The sequence below is a fragment of the Pezoporus occidentalis genome, unplaced genomic scaffold (assembly GCF_034315485.1).
Source record: "Pezoporus occidentalis ecotype Australia unplaced genomic scaffold, CSIRO_AGI_Poc_V1 ctg162, whole genome shotgun sequence".
Lineage (NCBI taxonomy): Eukaryota > Metazoa > Chordata > Aves > Psittaciformes > Psittacidae > Pezoporus > Pezoporus occidentalis.
Window position 1 is genome coordinate 1,796,387 of NW_026913447.1, and position 19,593 is coordinate 1,815,979.

General features: G+C 42.2%; 2 protein-coding genes across 3 annotated transcripts in view; one reads left to right on the top strand and one right to left on the bottom strand.

The window, feature by feature from the left end:
- The window catches only part of LMBRD2 (LMBR1 domain containing 2), a 39,261-nt gene extending 32,556 nt beyond the window's left edge, over positions 1-6,705 (bottom strand). For both annotated transcript variants that reach the window (XM_062612951.1, XM_062612952.1), the window contains exon 1: positions 6,505-6,705. The gene's annotated coding sequence lies outside the window, so the exon portion shown is untranslated. The remainder of the gene's footprint in view (positions 1-6,504) is intronic.
- A 320-nt stretch (positions 6,706-7,025) lies between these two features.
- On the top strand, positions 7,026-17,638 carry SKP2 (S-phase kinase associated protein 2). The gene is made up of 10 exons (XM_062612853.1): positions 7,026-7,536; positions 7,673-7,939; positions 9,601-9,712; positions 9,989-10,132; positions 10,724-10,858; positions 12,381-12,479; positions 14,013-14,140; positions 15,191-15,242; positions 15,933-16,040; positions 17,070-17,638. The coding sequence occupies exons 1-10, from the start codon at positions 7,026-7,028 to the stop codon at positions 17,281-17,283; spliced, it is 1,770 nt and encodes a 589-aa protein (XP_062468837.1). The 3' UTR covers positions 17,284-17,638.
- Positions 17,639-19,593: the final 1,955 nt, after the last annotated feature.

A 19,593-nucleotide genomic window follows, 5' to 3' on the forward strand; every position in this document is an offset into this window, starting at 1 on the left:
GTTACCTTGCTGTTTCTTATGAAAGATGCATGTCCTTTTCATCTTCTGTCTTTTATCTAACATGTTTACCAAATAAACAGAATTTCTGTTAGGTCAAAGTACCCCCATGCTATCTGCCTGTTCCAAATTTTGGCTAAATCGTTTGTAAATCCGGGATAGCTAGCCTATTTCTTAATCACATATTCTAAGCAAGTCCTTGTCTATTCTGTTGTACCATTGTTGCTTCCTCAAAAAGTGGTCTCTTGTATTTATACTGTCATAGCAAATTCCAACAAAAATGAATGGAAAATAAATATTATATATCGACTTTATGAAGCCAGGGCTATCTGACATATGTAGGTGCCCATTACAGCCACACCTTATACTATGTAAACAAAAAAATTATACAGCATTGTCCTGTGTGCAGCAGTAGCAGTCATTTTTCTCCTTCCTAGTAGCTGGTGCAGTGCTGTGTTTTTGAGTTTCAGCCTGCGAACAACACTGATAACACCACTGGTTTTAGTTGTTGCTAAGTAATGTTTAATCCCACCAAGGACTTTCTGAGTCTCATGCTCTGCCAGGGAGGAAGGGAAGCTGGGAGGAAGCAGAGACAGGACCCCCGACCAAAACTAGCAAAAGGGGTATTCCATACCACAGCATGTCATGCCCAGTATAGAACCGAGGGGCAGTAACCCAAAGGGCGAGATCACTGCTCGGGTTGGGCTGGGTATAGGTCGGCGGGTGGTGAGCGGTTGTATTCTCTTCCCTTGTTATTTCCTTTATCATTATTATTATTGGCGGTAGCAGTATACAATTTTTTACTATAGTCACTCCTAAAAAGCTGCTATCAAAACAGAAGGTGAAAAGTTTTTGCGCAATATGCTATACTGTTACTACCATGAGGGAACTTACAAAAGGATCATAAAAAGATAATGAATATGCTAAAAAATAGAGATGGGAATTGAGTTCCACCAAAACTTAGCTCACTTTCAAAGGCAAAAGCAACTTTGCACATGTAAATTACTTTCTCTTCTTGACCTGGTTCCTATTGCAATCACAACATACAAAATGAAAGGCCTAATTTTTTTTCCAGACTGCAACTGATGACAAATAAGAGTTGTTTTGAAATAATAAACAGACATTTTCAAAATTACATTTCAAAATTTTCAGATAGAAACCACTTAAAACTAGTTCTCCACACACATAGCTTAAACAGAAAAAAATCCACAAGGTGATATATGGAATGCTTGAGAGGAGCTCTTATTGTGAACTCAATCCTGCCTAATGGGACAGATGTATCTGGGATCCATGCTACTAGAATTAGACCTTAATATACATTACTGCAGGCTATAAGGCCATACCTTCCTGCAGCAAGCAGTATTTGCCTCTGAACTTGGTTGGTACCGCAAAGAAAGGCAAGTTTCTCTCCCATAGCTCTCTTCCTTTTTTTTATTTAGGCAGGCTTCTCGCTATTAGTGCATGGCATCCTAGTATCAGCTGGCTAAAATTCCTGATCCCCTAAAGAACGTTCTCCTGAGAGCAACAAAGTACTTGAGAAGAGTTCTCTCATACTGCACAACCTTCCGCTGCTTAGAACATGTTCCTGTCAAGCAATGGCAAAAGGTTACAAAATTCCTCATTCTGAGGGGAAGAGTATCAGCACACTCTGCTTCTGGAGAATAAGGCAGCTACAGATTAATATAAGATCAAAATCTGAAACACTAGCATTGAAGTGCAACTTAACCAATAACAGGCAAAACTCTTCTGCAGGCTTAGGACTTTCTTGGTTTCAGACACATACAAAATCAGAAATTTTTTAATTGCACTAATGGAAGTTTGATTACCCCAATATAGGACATACATTTCAAGATTCTGACATTAAATCCCCTAGAGTCCAAACCCTGTCAATAACTCTTTGCAAGCTCAGTTCGCACTTAATTGCCTTGGGAGACTCCAAACTATCAACAATATTGAATTACCATGCCAACGTCAAGACTAACCGCTCTCACAACCATCTACATTACAAATGAGCTAACTAATCTGCCTGGCACAGAAATACTCAAGTTAATAAATGAAGCAGCAGAAAATAAAAAAGCCACACTTTCTTAGAGCATTCATATAGAGCATGAAATTTAACAACAAAGACATTCCTATTGTTGTGGTTTAAAACCAGTCAGGCAGCTCGTTCACTCACTTCCCCCGCTGCTTTCCCTCTCCCTACTCCCAGAGAGGAGAATCGAAAAGAATGCGACTCCCACGGGCTGAGATAAGAACAGTTTAGTAACTAAGGTATAACACAAATCACTACTGCTACCACCAATAATAAAAATGATAAAGGAAATAACAAGGGGAGAGAATACATCACCTCAGCACCCGCCGACCGATAACTCACCCCACCCCGCCCAACCAAGCACCGACCAATACCTCCTCCAACCCCACAGTCCTAGCACTTCTGGGTAACTCTCACTTACATCCTGGGCATGACGTGCTGTGGTATGGAATACTTCCTTGGTCAGTTTGGGTCAGGTGTCCTGTCTCTGCTTCCTCCTGGCTTCCCCTCCTCCCTGGCAGAGCATGAGGCTCACAAAATCCTTGGTCAGACTAAAACATCTGTGTTATCAGCTCTGTTCCCAGGCCAAAAGTCAAAACACAGCACTGCACCAGCTACTAAGAAGGAGAAAAATGACTGCTACTGCTAAACCCAGGACACTATATTATATTCTTAAAGAACAGCTAAAAAGAGTAGAGCATATCTGTGAACAAGGGACCCTGGTCTCACTAAAGTGGTCTCCAATACCTTGCTAGCAGAAATTTGAGATCAGACTGTACCCCAGTTTTATTCTTTTCAAACTTTGCAGGAAAGCATTTTACCACCAGATTGTTCATTTTGCAGACTAATGTAATTGGTGCTTCAATCCTTCCCAGTCAGTCTAATGTCATACTTTCTGCAGATTTCTCATTGCTGCTCTGGATACTCTCCTCAGTTCACCCACTCCTACAATGAGCTGGAACACAGGCAGCATCCCAGCTAGTGCCTGAGAAGGCCTGAACTGAGGGTAAACACTGCTTCACATGCCTTACTGAAATGTATCAACAGAAGTATAACCTGAGTGATACTCCCTTCATGTACTCAGCTTATTATGCCCTCCCAATTATTTTCCTCTAAGAAACACCACACTGTTCTCTATCTGGTATTTCTGTAGTTAATCAGAAAGACTAACTTAAGAGCAGGCACAAAACTGTACTGATTTGTACCCCTTCCTCTCCTGCAGGCTTCTGAATCTTCAAGGCATTTTGGTTTCCACTACCACACTCAAAAAGGTCTGGAATTCCTTCAAGCTTTATGCCTTTTTAAGTTATCACAATCACATTATTTCATTATGGAAACTCTTTGTAAATATCATGAAGAGCAGTTGACAAGAGGCTGACCTTACAACAGTAGCTGTTTCCACCATTCTTCCCCAACAAAAACATCCTGAGAAACAGAATAAAATGCGCTACTACAGACCAAATGTAAGACATCAACTGACCCTCTTATCTACAGTAGGCCTATCAGTGAAGTAAGTTAGATTACTTCAAGAATTTGTCCTTAACAAACTGATGCTGTCCTTTACTCAACTACTATATTCTGGATGCTAACAAATAGATTTTGTTCCAGATTTTTCTTCAGGAATTCAAAAGGAAGCAGACTAGCCTGTCATCGCTAATTCTCCCTGTCCTTTAAAATTAGTAATAAAGACAGCCACAATGCTTTTGGTTCTCTTATCTTTGGTACCTCAGCCATTTCTAGAATAATACAGCCTTTTTTCATTGTTCTTGAAGCATTCTCAGGTAAACATCAGATTCAGAAAATTTAGATTTTCAGAAAACCTGGATGCTTTAGTTGAAACACGTGAAGAACAAAGCAGCTAGAGATCTCCTTGCCTTGCTTTGTATTTTAAACACCATAGTTACATCTGAAAAAAAACCACCTCAAACTGTCACCAAGAAAGTTACCAAACTATGACATATCAAAGACAGTAATGGATAAAATAAAGTGAGAGCCACAGCATACCAAAAAAAACATCTGTGTGATAGCATCTCCCACCTCAAGCTGAGTTCACACCTCAGCAGCAAGCACAAAGTGAAAGCTGCCATGTCCAATAAAATATCAATGCCTAGTTCAACAATGACCTTTACTTCTCCGTCAGGCAATAACCTGCTAGTGACTACTGAGCTTTTTCTAGCACATTCACTTGGCAAAAGAAAAATGAGATGCCCCAACCTGTGACAGATTCTGAAGCTTCAGGACCTGGACAGGGTACTGAAGCCTGCCCTACTTTGGAAAACTATGCTGTTAAGAATTCGAAAGTAACACTTCACTTTACAGACCTGATTAAACCTTTTGGACTGATAGAACTGCTCCAGACTAAAGAGTTCTTGACACTTGCATCTTTAAACAACAAAATGGGCTAAAGACACATTTTAAAAATCTTAAAGAGAAGAACAAGAGGTCAAGTGACAATAATAATAATCCCTTCAGCAATTTTCATATCCAAGTCTGCTTTGTGTGTTGTTGGGGTTTCCTTTTTTGCCTGGTTTCAGGTTTTGAGAGGGGTGGGGTTGGTTTGGTGGTTTGGGTTTTGTTCGTTTTTTTTTTTACTTATTATACACTGACTCTTGCAGATTGGGGAAATAGTAAGCATTTATAAGCAGATAACAGACAAAGAGCTGCTTAACCTCACACATTAAGGAAACTATCTAAAGAAAGAAAACAGCCATAAGCTGCCTGAGAAAACTGACAAGTTCTCTGATTGGACTATTTGGGAGAAATTACTCAAGAAAGCATAATTTGCATAGCTTTGCTCGTCTATGAAGCAACAGTCAGTCTATGTACTGACTGACATTTTATTAGTACCTGTAATTTCAACTACATTGCAACGAAGATAAGGTTTTAAACTGACTTAACTTTTAATTGATTGCGTATCAATAGCTAGCAAAACAAGAAAAAAAAATCATAAAATGCTGCACTGACTCCATTTAAAATAGCAGTAATCTCCAGTTCAGAGGGACACTAGGTTCTCCACAGAAGCAGTAAATAAAAAACAAATGCTTAAACAAGAATCATGGAGATTTTTGTGTTCAAAAGCAAGCAGGGACCATTGGTACAAAACCATGCAAAGATTATTTGTGTTACATGGCGTTGCCATGTCCTCTAATAAGGGATATTAACTACCACAGAGGCTGATGTTTTCCTACAGGTCAGGGGAGTACTCTGGAAATAACATACTGAAGAAACCAACTTGGTTGGTTCCCAACTGGAGGAACTCAAATAGAATCAGATACAAAAGCTGTACAGGTGCAGTAAGAATCTAAAAAAAATATAACAGAAATTGCAACCTGGGCTGCCAGAGTAACACAGAACAGGTGTCAGTAATGTGGTCAACCACATGACTGCAATCCTAACATTGTACTGAGGCAAACTCAGACTATTTGGTAATTCAGAGCTTTTTAAAAATTAATAGGATTTTATTCTTTTCAGCAAATTCTTCTTTCAACTTTGGATGCATTAACAGAAAAAAGTAAAAAGATTAACAAAGAAAAAAACGGGCTGGTGAACAGGGTAACACAATAATCTTTTTTTTTTTTACTGAAAAAAACCCACTGCTCTTTTATTTGACTATCCACGTTATAACCCTTAAACAATTGTTCCATTACTTCAGTTAACACTAGAAACACTTACCACAAGCTCTTTCTTAAGATTATATGAATTCTAATTTGAGCCACACTACTATCAATATCTGATTTGATAGTTGCATACGATGTGCCATGTTTTCCATTACCATCTCCAGTTTTACAGGCAGGTCTCTCCATCGTTACGCAGTAAACAAAGGGCAGCATCCACCAGCAAGTGGCTGACTAAGCGTGGAGTTGTAGGTGTGTTCAGAATTAGTTTTCCAACCCCATCAATTTCAAAACAAGCAGTTTGGAGAAGGAATGAAGAGCTCCTTAAGAAACCCTGATGTGAATCTGAAACGTGGTGTGAAAAGACCAGAATAAACTGATAGGCCCTCGGTATCAGGCCTTCACAGTGAAGACCTTCCAGAAGCACAGGAAAACCTTTCACGATAAAATGTCAATGTCAGCGAGATTCCGGTCTTACAAACCAGAAACAGCCACCGCACATTACAGCCATTAAAGCCGATCACTGTGTGCCCACTGGCCTGTCAGGAGCACAGAACTAAAGTCGACAGACACTTAACAAACATCAACATTCATGCTGTAAACCTCCCTGCTCGAGGTCCCTAAAGGAAGGAAAAAAAAATAATCAGGGACTAAGAGCAGAGAGACCAACACGTCGGTTCCTCCCGTCCTCATCGCAGCCCCCGCAGTGTCCCCTCCCTGCTGCTTCCTCGTCAAAGACACCGTGGGTGAGCACAGGGTCTCCCCGCCCCGGACCCGGGTCATGCTCCCAGCCGGGGGGGGAGACGCGGCCGCCCCTCATCCTCCCAACAACACCGCGCCCGGCCCCACGCAGGCCCACACCCCGCCGTGACTCGGCGCTGCGGCACCCCGGGCCGCGCCGCTCCCTCACCACAGGCAGAGAGCCCTGATCAGCAGCCGGTGCCTCGCGGGACGCCGCCACCCTCCATCCCGGTTGCCGCCGGCCTCGACGCGCAGGTTCAGATGCAGAAAGCGGCGGCCACTCCCGGCTTTTTGCGCGTCACAATAACCATGGCCGCCGCCGCCGCCGCCTCCACGTTTGCCCCACAACACCCGACCGCCGTTCCTCAGCGGCGCTGACGTCGACATCCCCCCCCCGCCCCGGAGATGGGCGCAAGGCACTGTGGGAACGGCCCGTCCGCGGTGGCGGGGAGCGTGTGCGTCAGGCTGACTGACTGTGAACTACAACTCCCGGCAGCCTTTGCGGCGGACGGCCACCTGCTTCCGGGAGGCCCGCCCACCCGCGCGCGCGCGCGCGCGGGGTTATAACGGCGCGGCGCGGCGCAGCGGGGTTGTGCACTGAGGGGAGCGGAGCGTGCGACTGGTCGTCAGCTGTCGGCGACATGTTCAGGTACCCCGAGTGCGTGTGGCCTCGGAAGCGGGGGGCTGTGGGGGAGCGGGCCGCGCTCTGCCCGCTGGCGCACGGGATGCGAGGGAGCGGGGGAGCTCAGGTTCAAGAGCGTTCGCGGGGCGCGGAGCATCGCGTTCCTCCCGGGCGTTCGCGGCGGGAACTGATGTGTGGGTCCTGCGGTGCCTGGGTGCGAGCCGTTCATGGGGCCGTGGTTGCGGGTCTCCCGGAATGCCCCCCTCCCGCTGCTCCCGCCTCCGTGCAGCACGCGGGGGTGGCGGCGCTCTCGTTGACCGTGGAGCGCTGGCGGGATGGAGTAGAGCGGAGTATCCCGCGCTCCCCCTCCACGGTCCCTTCGTCCTCGGCCCTTCCTCGAGTGCCCCCGGCTACGCTGAATTTCCGCAGCACGGTCTGTGGGAGAAGTGGGCGGGGGGGGCGAGCCGTAGCGCATCTCTGCCGTCTTTCAGCAGCCCCCTGCTCGCCCGCGGAGCCGACCCGGGAACCGGGTTTGCTTGATCCCTGGCGGGTTGGCTGAGTGTGCCTGGTGAGCTGACGGCTCAGCGGACCCAGCGCTCGTAATATTAGGTACGTGGGTTCAGTGTGACCGTGAAGTGGTTCTGTGCATACGCGGTGCCTTCAGAGCCTGTCTCTGTAGAAAACACCTCAAAGGTATCTCATCTTCCAGGAGCAATGTGTCCGGCAGCTTTTTGTGGGGCTTGAACGGCGACGCCAGCAGGACCTCGGAGCTTCTCTCTGGCATGGGAGTGTCTGTCCTTAAGAAGGACAAGCTGGACGATGAAAACACTGTACAAGATGCGCAGGGAGCATCATCCTGTTCTCACAAACGGCAGAAGATAAAGGAGAGGGACTTTGTCATTGTGCGCCGGCCTCGGCTGCCCCGCGATTCAGGTACCATGACGCTGGTATGCCGGGGCATACCTCAGCCTCCTTTTGGAGCTGAGCTGTAAGCAATGCAAAGACCCTGCCAGAGAGCTACAGGGAACATACAGCGAAGGGTGTAGGAAAGGGACTGGCAGAGAAAGAGCAGGGCTGTAACCTGAAAACCTGGGGCACTAAAAAAGGTTGTAGGATGCTGGGCTCCTTTCCCTGGTGTTGAAAGGTTTTCCATCTGCAGAAACTGCAGAATGCAAAACAAAATTACAGCTCTCTCCAGACCTGGCTAGACCATGATGTGAACCATGACCTTGGTTTAGCTGTAACAGTTATTTTTCTCCTTCTTAGTATCTGGTGCAGTGCTGTGTTTTGGCTTTTGTCTGAGAACAATGCTGATAACACACTGAGAGTGTAGTCCTTGCTCAGTAGCACTTACCCTGATCAAGGACTTTTTAATCTCTTGTGCTCTGCCAGTGAGAAAGGGCACAAGAAGCTGAAATGCTCTTGTGCTCTGCCAGTGAGGAAGGGCACAAGAAGCTGAAATGCTCTTGTGCTCTGCCAGTGAGGAAGGGCACAAGAAGCTGAAATGCTCTTGCGCTCTGCCAGTGAGGAAGGGCACAAGAAGCCAAGACAGGACACCTGACCCAAACTGGTCAAAGGGGTATTCCATACTACAGCTCATCATGCCCAGTGTATAAACTGAGGGGAGTTACCTGGAAGGCCCAGATTGGTGCTTGGGTCAGGCTGGGCATCGTTCTGCAGATGCTGAGCAATTGTGTTGTGCATCACTTGTGTTTATTGTTGTTTTTTTTCCCATTTTTAGTTTTATATTCTCTCCCCTTGTTATTTCCCTATCATTATTACTATTAGTAGATTTATATTTTAGTTACTGGACTGTTCTTACCTCAACCTGTGGGGTTTACATTCTTTCAGTTCTCCTCCCCATCCCACCTGGAGGGGGAGAAAAGAGGGGGATGTTTGAGCAAGCATCTGCATGGTTCTGAGTTACTGGCTGGGCTTAAACCATGACAGAATGCTGTCAGATGACCCTGATTTTAAACAAGACAGATTCTGGTTTATAGGCAGCTGTTCTTAAACCTGTCAATCAGAATGTGAATGGCAACACCTTCTGGAGCGCTGTATCTGCTCATGAGAAGCTGAGATTGCACCACATCTTTTCAGATAATTCTTGGTTGTTAGTGTGCATAATTTAAGGAGCAGTTTGCAGTACCTGCTTTTCCCCAGGTACCATGCAAAAGCATAGCTCACTTTGGGCTCCCTTCTGGGAGCCTGGCATGCATAGGAAGGATGGGCATTTCAGAAGAGAATGGGGGAAAGAAGGACCATACAAGCCTTAGAATACGTAGGAAGTAACTGAGATGCTCTTGTTTCAAAAATGAGTATATGAGCAAAGATTATTGTGATTTTTTTTTTTTTTTTCCATGGAATTTGTCTTTCTATACCTTTAGTATGTATACTAGGTTGACGTTATGGAAAGCTTTACATTTGCCAGTTGCGCCTGCACAAATATCTTCCTACAACAAAGACATGAAAGGGGGATGAGTGGCAGGCTGATGTCTAATGCCTAGAGATGCAGGGGTGCTTTCTAACAGTCTGTCTCATCAGCAGGCAAAAATGAACGAGTTTTAACTAGAACATTTGCCCTTTCCCTAAAGGTGCTTCTTGGGATACACTTCCAGATGAATTGCTTTTGGCCATCTTTGCATATTTGCCCCTAAGTGACTTGATAAGAGTTTCTGTTGTTTGCAAGAGGTGGCATCGTCTTTCGTAAGTATTACTTCTCATCTTGTAGTACTAAGAAAAACTTTGCTTCCAAAGACTGTTAAATGATCTGGTTCCTACCTTGTTTATTCATATATAATTCAGTTTATGTTATATATGGGTTATATGTATGTATAATCAAAAGATGGCTTGCATATTTCAACATTAGTAAGTTCTGTTAAATAGTTTTCTCAGTCTTTTGTGACACTGAAAACTTTCAGTAGTTGTACTCATACCTCTGACCCTTTCTACCTCACTAACAAGTAATATTCTGTGCCTTAGGTTTGATGAATCTCTCTGGCAGACTCTTGATCTGGCTGGTAAAATTTTGGTGCCAGGAGTGGTTGGACAGTTGCTGCCTGCAGGTGTTACTGTATTCCGCTGCCCACGATCTTCTATTGGGAGCCCATTGTTCAAAACAAGCAAGTAAGGATTTTTCTGCATGTTCTGTGTCCTTAAACATTGTCTCTAATATTCACAATTTCTCTGTATTTTGGTTTTAAGGTCTCCACCAGTAATAGCATTTGTGCTGTCTCTGGAGTGTGAAAGAGCTGATCAGTAGTTAGACATGTGTTGAAGTAAGAGGATCTGCATTCACCTGTCAGTTGTTTAAAACTGAGTTACTGTGATTTGTTTGAAAATATCAAGCAACCATCGTTCAATGTAGTTTGTATCTTGTAGAACCAAGAATTGTTAGCATCTCCAGCGTTTTTATATGGAACACTCAAAAAAATATTTAACTCCAGCAGGATAGACTGTCAGCTGCTATGATGAATCCTGTAAATGTCTTGAAGTTAAGAGGTCTCCAGTTTTGGGTGGTAGCTTAACAGTAGTCCCAGTGAGCTTATTAGTATGTTCATGTACAGCTGAATACAAAAGTATTATTTTCTGCAGGCTTTGCACAGCTTTATTGTAGGGGATATATTTATGGTCTGGGGGATTTGTGAAGCGGGTTTTAATGAAATTTTTGTAACCTGCCTTTCTCCTTTTTCTTTCTCTTTTTTTTTTTTTTTGTAGACCTCTCAAACTTCAATGTATGGATTTGTCGAACTGTACAATGTCTGTTGCAAGTCTCCAGAGTATTCTTAGTCTGTGTGAAAAGCTGCAGAACCTCAGCTTGGAGGGGCTAGTGCTTTCTGATGACATCATCGAGTGAGTGATAAGTTTGGGAATATTCAGTAAATACCTCCCTTTCAGTGCTATCATTTTGTGCAGGCTAGCAAAAGAATGCATTTGAGAGTTGTTTGTTGTGGGAGCCTTTTTAAATTGCCATATTTAGATATCTGACAGGGCTAGCTGGCAGGCTAGATGAGCTGCCTCATTTCTCTCTATCATCCAAGAGATGAGGTGAGGAGCAGATACCCCTCTGGAAGAGTGTTTCTTGGTGCCGGGCTTCTTTTTTTATTCCCCAAAGCAGGAGAAGCCTGCTTGTCTCTCTAGGTTTTACGTGTCTGTTGGCTGTTCCTACAGCCAAGCTGTACAGCGGAGCTACTATCATTTCCCCATATCTGTGCTCCCAGGAGAACTTTGTGTTTAGCATGCAGGTTCTTCTCTGTTTGAAGGGGTCTCAGCAGCTCTCCCACCAGGTGCTTGTTGTACTTCTGCACTGGTTCTCACTTTTTCATTGAACTTCACTTGTGAGTGTCTTAAAATTGACAGTCTGTCAAGGAGATGAACTGTTGCTTGGTTAAACTGTAATGACACTAATGGGCATGCAGTAAACCTCCTGTTCAATCACAGCAGGTCATTCTGGAGGTGCCAGGGACCGTAGCTCGGATGGCAGAGACTCTGGGTGTCCAGTTTCCTATTCTTGAGCTTTCTGATGCCTTTCTTGCTCCAGAGAAGAAAACAAAAAGCAACCCCACAAAACAAACCAACCAAACATGCAAAAAAACCCAAACAGAACTAACAAATTCCCAGAGCACAAATAAACCAATGTTAGTTGGCTTTTGATACCAGATGAAAAGTGCCTGAAAATGAGTACTAATTAGGGTTGGAATTTTATTGCCTTATCCCTGGCAGTGTTAAAGGCCAGACTGGACAGAGCCTTGGGTGATAGTGGTGTAGGGTGAGGTTACCCTGACCATGGCAGGGGGTTGGAGTTAGATGATCTAAAGGTCCTTTCTAACCCAAACCATTCTATGATTCTGTGAAATCTAGATACTGGATGTAAGGGATTTTCCAGGTTTTTCCACTTGCATGTCTGTTGTAACCTTGCAGACAAGTGCATGCAGGGGGGATGCTGTTTGGACATGTGTTTTGTTCTCAAATAACCTTCATCTTGCAGAGGGGTGGCTTCAGAAATGGGATGATTACTTTGTGTTTTGTAGAGGTATAATCATCTGTGATAAGCCATGGTGTGTGTTTACTGGTATACAATAGGAGAAGGTGAAAATAAACTGTTTCCTTTTAAACTTAGCAGTTATAAATATGCAGACCTGTCAGGAATGTAAGGTAAATAGGCAAGTATCCCTCTCAAAGTTGTGCTGTGATGCAGCAGCTGGAGTTGAGATCTTTAGTGACTCTCAGGTTGGTCAGGTTACTAAAGATGCAGTGCCACGTATTTAATGAATAATTCTGTGCCTGGGGTTTTAGCCCTTAAAAATAATCACACTACCTAACAATGCAAGCAGTGTTCCAATATTAAAATTGTCTCCCTTTTTCTTCCCTACAGATATATTGCTCAGAATCCCAGTTTGGTGCGACTAAATCTCTCTGGGTGCTCAGGGTTTGCTGTAGAACCCTTGAAGCTGATGTTGAGCAGCTGTTCTATGTAAGACAAAAATAGTTTTTGCTATTCCTGTTTCCTGCTCTTCCTGAGAAAAACTATTCTTTTTAATTCTTTCCATATGCATCCCAATTGTACTTATCTTTAATATCTTTTTCTTTTCTTTTTCGTATTTTTTCTATGAGCTGGCTTCTCTTCCTAAATGCCTAGCAGTTATTATTAGCTGAATAATCAGTTTCTTTCCATCAAGCAATTTGTTCTTTAATAACAAAGACGTACTTCAGCAGTTTTTCATTAATTTCTTTAATCGTCCTCAAAGGAAGTCTGCTTGGTATCATGTAAAGTCAATTTTCTTGACAAAAGCAGTACATGATCCTCACAAAGTGAGAGTGTGTTTTGGAGCTGAAAAGTGGAGTTGCAGAGCTCCCTTTGCAGTCAGAGTGCAGTGTGAATGGCAGAAAACATCATGCTTTTTCATTCGTGATCCTTCAGTAACCTTTCAATTTATGAAGCACTGTGCTCAGATTGACGGTGCCAGTGATTAAACCATCCGCTGGCAGGAAATCACCGAGCTGAGCCCCAGTCTGTCTGGGATTTGTACCCTGATCTTTCTGCTGACTTCCTGTGAGATGCTGGACAATCTACTTAATTTTTGCTTCTGCAAAAGCACAGTTTTAATCAAAGTCCAAGTGAGTGGGCAGACAAAGCCTTCATCATTCACTGCCTCTCATGGGTAGATAATGCTTTCTATTGCTTGGATCATGAGCTCTTCAGAGAATGGCAGTCCATACAGTGCACAGTGGATAGCAGATGGCAAACCTGATCTGAGGAATGCTAGTGGCAATTTAACTGGTTGGGGGGGTGGGTGTTGGTTTTTTTATTTTTTTTTTTCATTTACGTAACGACTCTGTGCTCTGCTTCTCCTGTCCATGGTGTATTTGTCCTCTGGTTAAATCTACAACACCTGTACGCAAAACAAGCATTTTGTCTGAGCTCCAAATGGTGATAGGCTATAGGTAGTTGAGCATGTAAAGAGAGTTAAGTTCACAGTGTGGCTAATGCTTATATAAAAATGTGAAGTATTTTATGCTAATGAGGATTAACTGGTCATCTGACCAATGCTAATAATGGATAGCCTTTTTCTCAATATGAACATCTGTTCAGTAGTAACAGATTCAGGTGGCAAACTGAGAAGCAAGTTGAAAAAACAGTGTCTCCCCATGGCAGTCCCTGGAAAGAACCATTTTCTTCCTAAGATATTATTGAGTCATTCCAGCTGGAAGTAGCCTTGGGAAGTTATTTTAACCCCTTGCCCACAGCAGGGTCTAAATCCAGCACTGGCCAGGACTTTCTCTGGCTAGATCTTGAAAACCTCCAAAGACAGACTCCACAGCCTTGCTGGGCAACCTGCTGCAGTGCTTAATTATTATAGTAAAGTTTGTAGTCACAGGTACAGTTCAGCTGGTAGTAGGTGTGTTACAATTTTTTGCCTTAAAAGTTTCAACTGTAATGGATAATATCAGAACTCAGACATCGTGTCAGTCTTTCTTCTAAATGACTCTGTTCATTTGTGTGTAGGTTGGATGAGCTGAACTTGTCCTGGTGTAAGTTCACAGATGCCCATGTCAAAGCAGCAGTCAATCATATTACTTCAAAAGTAACCCAATTAAACTTAAGTGGATACAGACAGAATCTACAAATGCAAGGTAAATAGCAGCATGGCAAACTCTTGTACCATTTTATAATATAAAGCAAGAGGCTTTATGTTTTCTTCTGCATGGCATCCTCTGTGAATACAGGAAAAATCATGCACTAACACTGACTTTGTGCTCTGTGTAGCTTGATGTGCTTCCTGTCAGACAATCTTACTCATGTCTCTGGCTTAGCCATGAGGGGTGGGATGATGTGTCTTTTGAGTTTAAAAACAGTCAGATGAAAGCTCATTTTATCTTCAAGTGAAAGGTGTAGCCCTTACTTCAGAAGTAAGGCATGGAATTGGGATACACTGGATGCCATGCTCCACTGCAAATTAGCTTTCCAGATAAGGTACTTGGAGTCTTCTTAAGAATTCTGCTATTGTGGCTGCTGAAGACATCTTCCAAAAGGGAGCAGTCATAGTTACTACTGATATGATGGCCTACCAGCTAATTTAGAAGGCAAATAATCTCAGTAATCAATATTAATTATTTACTTGATAATAGTTCTAAGAGGAAAAGTTGGGTAAGTGCAGCGTTGTGTAAAATACAGAGAAATCTAGATCTTGGGAGTGAGTGCAACAAAAGTATAGGTAAAAGGTGAAATGGGTTAGGTGATAAAAAGAAATTAACTTTCCCAATGCGCAAATGTGGCAATAGGACATTGGCTGATGCACAGGTAGGTAAACACAGGCAGGAATTTTTTTCTATATGCAAGAATTTCGGGCATCTCACCATTACTATGTCTTGGTAAATTTCGAAAGCAGTATCATTTGAATTATTCTCTTGCTAAGTTGCTGGCACAAGCGGCTTTTAGAAGTTTTCTTCTGACTTGATGGGTCAGTTTTTCCGAGGATTTAAAAAAGCCTGTAAAGTATCTTGATAGGCAGACTGGATGCTGTAAGTCTTAAGTGCGTATCTTTTTAACAAAAAGTTGTGTTTCAGCCGTGGAGCTCCAGTAAGAGAAAGTATAAATAAACATTTGTGGAAGTGAGCAGGGTGTATAAAGCACGTTCATCGTGTTAGTGAAAAATGGACTGACTCTGAGTGTCCTGTTTTCAGATGTTCAGACACTGGTGGAAAGATGTCCTTTACTTGTCCATTTAGATCTAAGGTAAGAAGGCCTTTGCAGCTTGTCCTTAAATTGTATGGTTCAGGGAATTGCCGATTCTATTGTAGTGCAGTAATTGTGTAGCAATAATGCATGATTGTGTAGGATTGCACAACCAGTAAATACTTTCTATGCTAAACCTACAAAAGATTTGTTTTCTGGCATGGCCTAATCTGGAGCAGGTAACTCACTTGAACATTTCTTTCTTACCTCAACATAAATGTTATATACAGGATTTGTAAACTAATAAGTCATTGTAGCCAGTAGGTAGAGTGGAAGAAAGCATTTAGGTGCATGCAGTTTATGAGTCTAGCATCGTAGAGAGGGTTTAGTTCAACTCTAATATAAATTTGTTTCTTGGCCATAGAACGGGGGGGTTGGGGAGGAAGGTGTATTTTGGTTTTGACCTAGTCAGTTAAAGTATCTTGAAATCTTGGTATGTGATTTTTATGCCTTTTTATGGCATGAGTTCTGCTGCAGAATATCTGCCTGCAGAGAAACTTCTGCTTCAGTGAAGATTGAATCACTCCCCCACAACACACACACCAGATACGGGTTATTCATCTTGAACAAAAAAAATACTTCAGTGGTAGAAAAAGAATTTTATATTCATTAAGTTTCTTAGCCTGAATTTTTGAAATGGCAGATTTACTGCTCCTTTAAACTTAAACTTTCATGTGCTCTTGTGTACAGTGACAGCGTGATGTTAAACCCTGAGTGTTTCAAGTATTTCCATAAACTCAGCTATCTACAGCATCTGTGTCTTAGCCGATGTTATCAGATATCCCCTGCTGACTTAGCGTAAGTAATCTCTAAATGGCTTTGATTTACTTCTCAGAGTATAAATTAATTTAAACTTGCTTTATTTTAGGCTTAGAATTGCAAGCACTGTTTTGAAAAACTTACTGGTGTGAGGAACTGGGAATAAGGAGCTGAGATAAAATAACCTGACTGCTACAGCACATACCTTTGAGAGTCCAGGCTAGAACCAAAAGCATCTGCAATAATCTTTCTGTGATGTGTACTCACAAAACTTGCAGTTCAGTGCATGCATCATGTCTTCCCTTCATGGCATTGTACTAGTGGTACTCATTACCATGAGGTACAGCTACAGGTACCAGTCCTGCCAGTGACCAGTATTGGTGTCAGTATTAGGCTTTCAGGTGCACAGCAAGGAGAGTATAGTTCTTTGGAAAAGTTGTTGGCAGTACTTGCTGACTAGACAACCTGTTTACATTCCTTTGCCTATTCTGTGCCTGTATCAGTTATTGGCTGCAACTGAAACACAGCTTAAATTTACTTGCTTGTGAGGTGGTTTGTTTTGTGGGTTTTTTTTTTGCCTTTTATTAGTATAGCAGCTATCTATCTTAATCCTTTCAGGAGGGATGTCAATCCTAAGGAAATGATCAACAAGAAAAAGATTGTGAGAGGAACAGGGCTATCAAAATGGGAAGCTGAAGAACCTTTTCTGTAGAGTGTGTGCTGTCATGGTGATAGCTTGTGTGTCTCTGCTTTTCAGTTTTGTCCAGTACTTGCTTATAGATACACAGTTCACATGATGACTGGGCAATCAAGAAGCCAGGGCTGGCTATTCACCAAAACATGACAACAGATTGGGGACTGATAGTACATAGGGGCTTGTGTCCTCTGAGCCGCATTGTGAAATTTCATCTGGGGCAATTCCTTACACTTGTTCTAAAGTTCAGGGAAGTCAAAAGGGAGGAAACAGTTCATTTTCACTCTATGTGAGAGAGAGAAACTGGAAAAAAAAATCAGGTTCATTATTAATTTTATGGTTGTGTTGTTTTTTTTTTTTTCCCTCTTTTCTAGGGAACTTGGTGGAATTCCAACATTAAAGACTCTTCAGGTATTTGGAATCGTGACTGATGGCTCCCTAGAGGTCCTCAAGGAATCTCTTCCTGACGTAGAGATCAATTGTTCATACTTTACAAGTATCGCAAGGCCAACTGTTGGTAGGAAAAGGAGCCATGAGATTTGGGGCATCAAATGCAAATTGGCACTGAGAAATTTTAGTGGCTTATGATCATGTACAATGCCCTGGATGCAATGAACATACTGTGTGTAGTGAAGCTCCTTAAGAACCAGAATGCTGGAGCACTTTCAGTGATAGTATTGTTATTGTAAAACGCATTCTGACTTGGTCTTGTGCCTTAATGTAGTTTCATAAATATTCTCACAGTATTTTTTTACTTACAGCCTTTAGAAACCTGATAATGTGGGAGCGATTGTGGACTTCTTTTTTTCTGTAACTGGGGATATTTTTTCAAAAGTACTGTGAAACAGCTGTTGTAATCAAACAGTGCCAGCCTATAGCGACTGTTGTATGTTCTGATGCAGCTTTTGGTGCTTTGTGGTGTTCTAAAGGTGCTTCTGGTTAACTCTACCAGTTCTACAGCTCTTGAAATGGCTTGTAGGGGTGCTAGATGTTTTAATAAGGCTTACTAAGGAACTGTCTTTGTCTGAGTTTGTGGACCTCAAAGTGAATTATGGGGTTAAACCCATTTAAATGCTCAGTTGAACAAGATATGTAGTAAGATGAGAAGCTGCCCACTGTTTGTGAGAGACAGAGTGCTGAATTTGAATTTACCAAGCCTGAAAACAGAAAATAGGAGAAAGGATGTTGACAGGAAAGCAGCTAAATAATGCAGAAGTGAAAAGTAATATAAAGGGGCCAGTGAAGTTTTTCTTGAGCAGAGCATAAAGATAATAAGAATATTAAAACAGGTATTAACAAAATACACTTTGAAAAACCTATTCAGAAGAAGCATCTGTAAATGTAGATGCTGATTATCAATTCTTTCATGGTGTGTTGCTGTTTTCTGATACAGTAAGGTTCTGCAATATTGAAGCTTCTGTGACCTTGATCAAGCTTCTGTTACCTTGATCAAACTTCTGTGAGCTTGATAAAAACTCGAAAAAAATATTCTCTTACTTCTTTTAAAGTGTAAGATCTTTCAACTGCAACTCGTAAACTGTCAAGAATTTTGCAGGAGGAAGACTCAAATGATTATAGATCTTGAACCAAAACCTCAGACTGCAGCGAATGCTGAAAGGGGTAGATGCTTTGGTGATACTAAGAAACATCAATTTATTACTTTTCTTCTGGTAATAGCTTATGTCTGTAGTATCACTTCTCTTGTATCTGTAACACTAATCAGTATGGGCTAGTGCTGGGTTTTGTTGGTTTGTTGTGTTTTTTTTTTTTTGAAGTCCTGTGAAAAGATGAGTAATTGTCCAAAACCAAACTAAGAATATGATCATGAACTTCTGTCTATGTCTATTATGATGGTCCTTTTGTATAAGCATGGAATGTTCCAGCAAATATAAGTGTTAGTTGAGAAGTCCTGGGGTAAAACTTGCACCCTGTGTAGGACATGAAGATGCTGCTGTTGTTTCCATGAATGCAGCAATCAAGCAGATGGTATTTATTCATGGATATTTAAAATGAGCCTACAGCATTACTGTGGGGTTGCTGCATAGTTTATAGTGTTTCCCATCTCAATCTGAAGAGAAGTGCTTGGGAATAAATACCTGGTAGTACAGAACAGATTCATTACTGTGGAAAGATTGTATGAGTACTAGAAATTAACTTTACTTTCTATAGTACAGCAAATACATCATTATCTTGTTAATCTCTTGTGGTTTGGTTTTTACAAAGTTCTAACTGTGTTGGTGACACTTAGAATCACAGAAGGGTTAGATCTGGAAGGCACCTTAAAATTACATATATCCAACACTCCTGCCATGAGCTTTACACTAGACCATGTTGTCAAACTTTAACTCACTACTGGGCTTGTGTCCCTCACAAAGGAGTTAATGAACAATATGCCTTGTGAAAACTGGAGTGGAGAATTAATGGGAGGTTGGATATTGGATACTGTGTTGCTTCAGTTTGCAGCCTTCAGTTTGTGCCTTAAATTGATTACTTCAAAAGTAAATCTCTGCAGCTCAGCACTAGTGTAAATTCTTCTTCCTATGTATCATGTAACTCCATACAACTTGTTTTGCATTTAATAAAGAGCTGAAGAATTGATAACTTGTACAAAGTGAAGGAAAATGTTTTTCCATCCATAACTTCCCACCAACTTTGTCATGGGTTAAAAATGGAAATTTTTAGGGAAAATCATGGTTTAGAGGACAGGGCATTATCACCAGTGTATTTTGAATTTAATAGGTTGTGCTTTAAAACCCTGTACAGAGTTGAGGCAGTAGTATGGCCTTTAGAAGGAACAGTCAGTCCTGAACTTGCTGGTTATTTTGAGTATGAGGTTCAGTGGTGAAAGAGAACAAAACATTTCTATTGCAAGGCTATGGGTTATGATGCCAGTTGTAA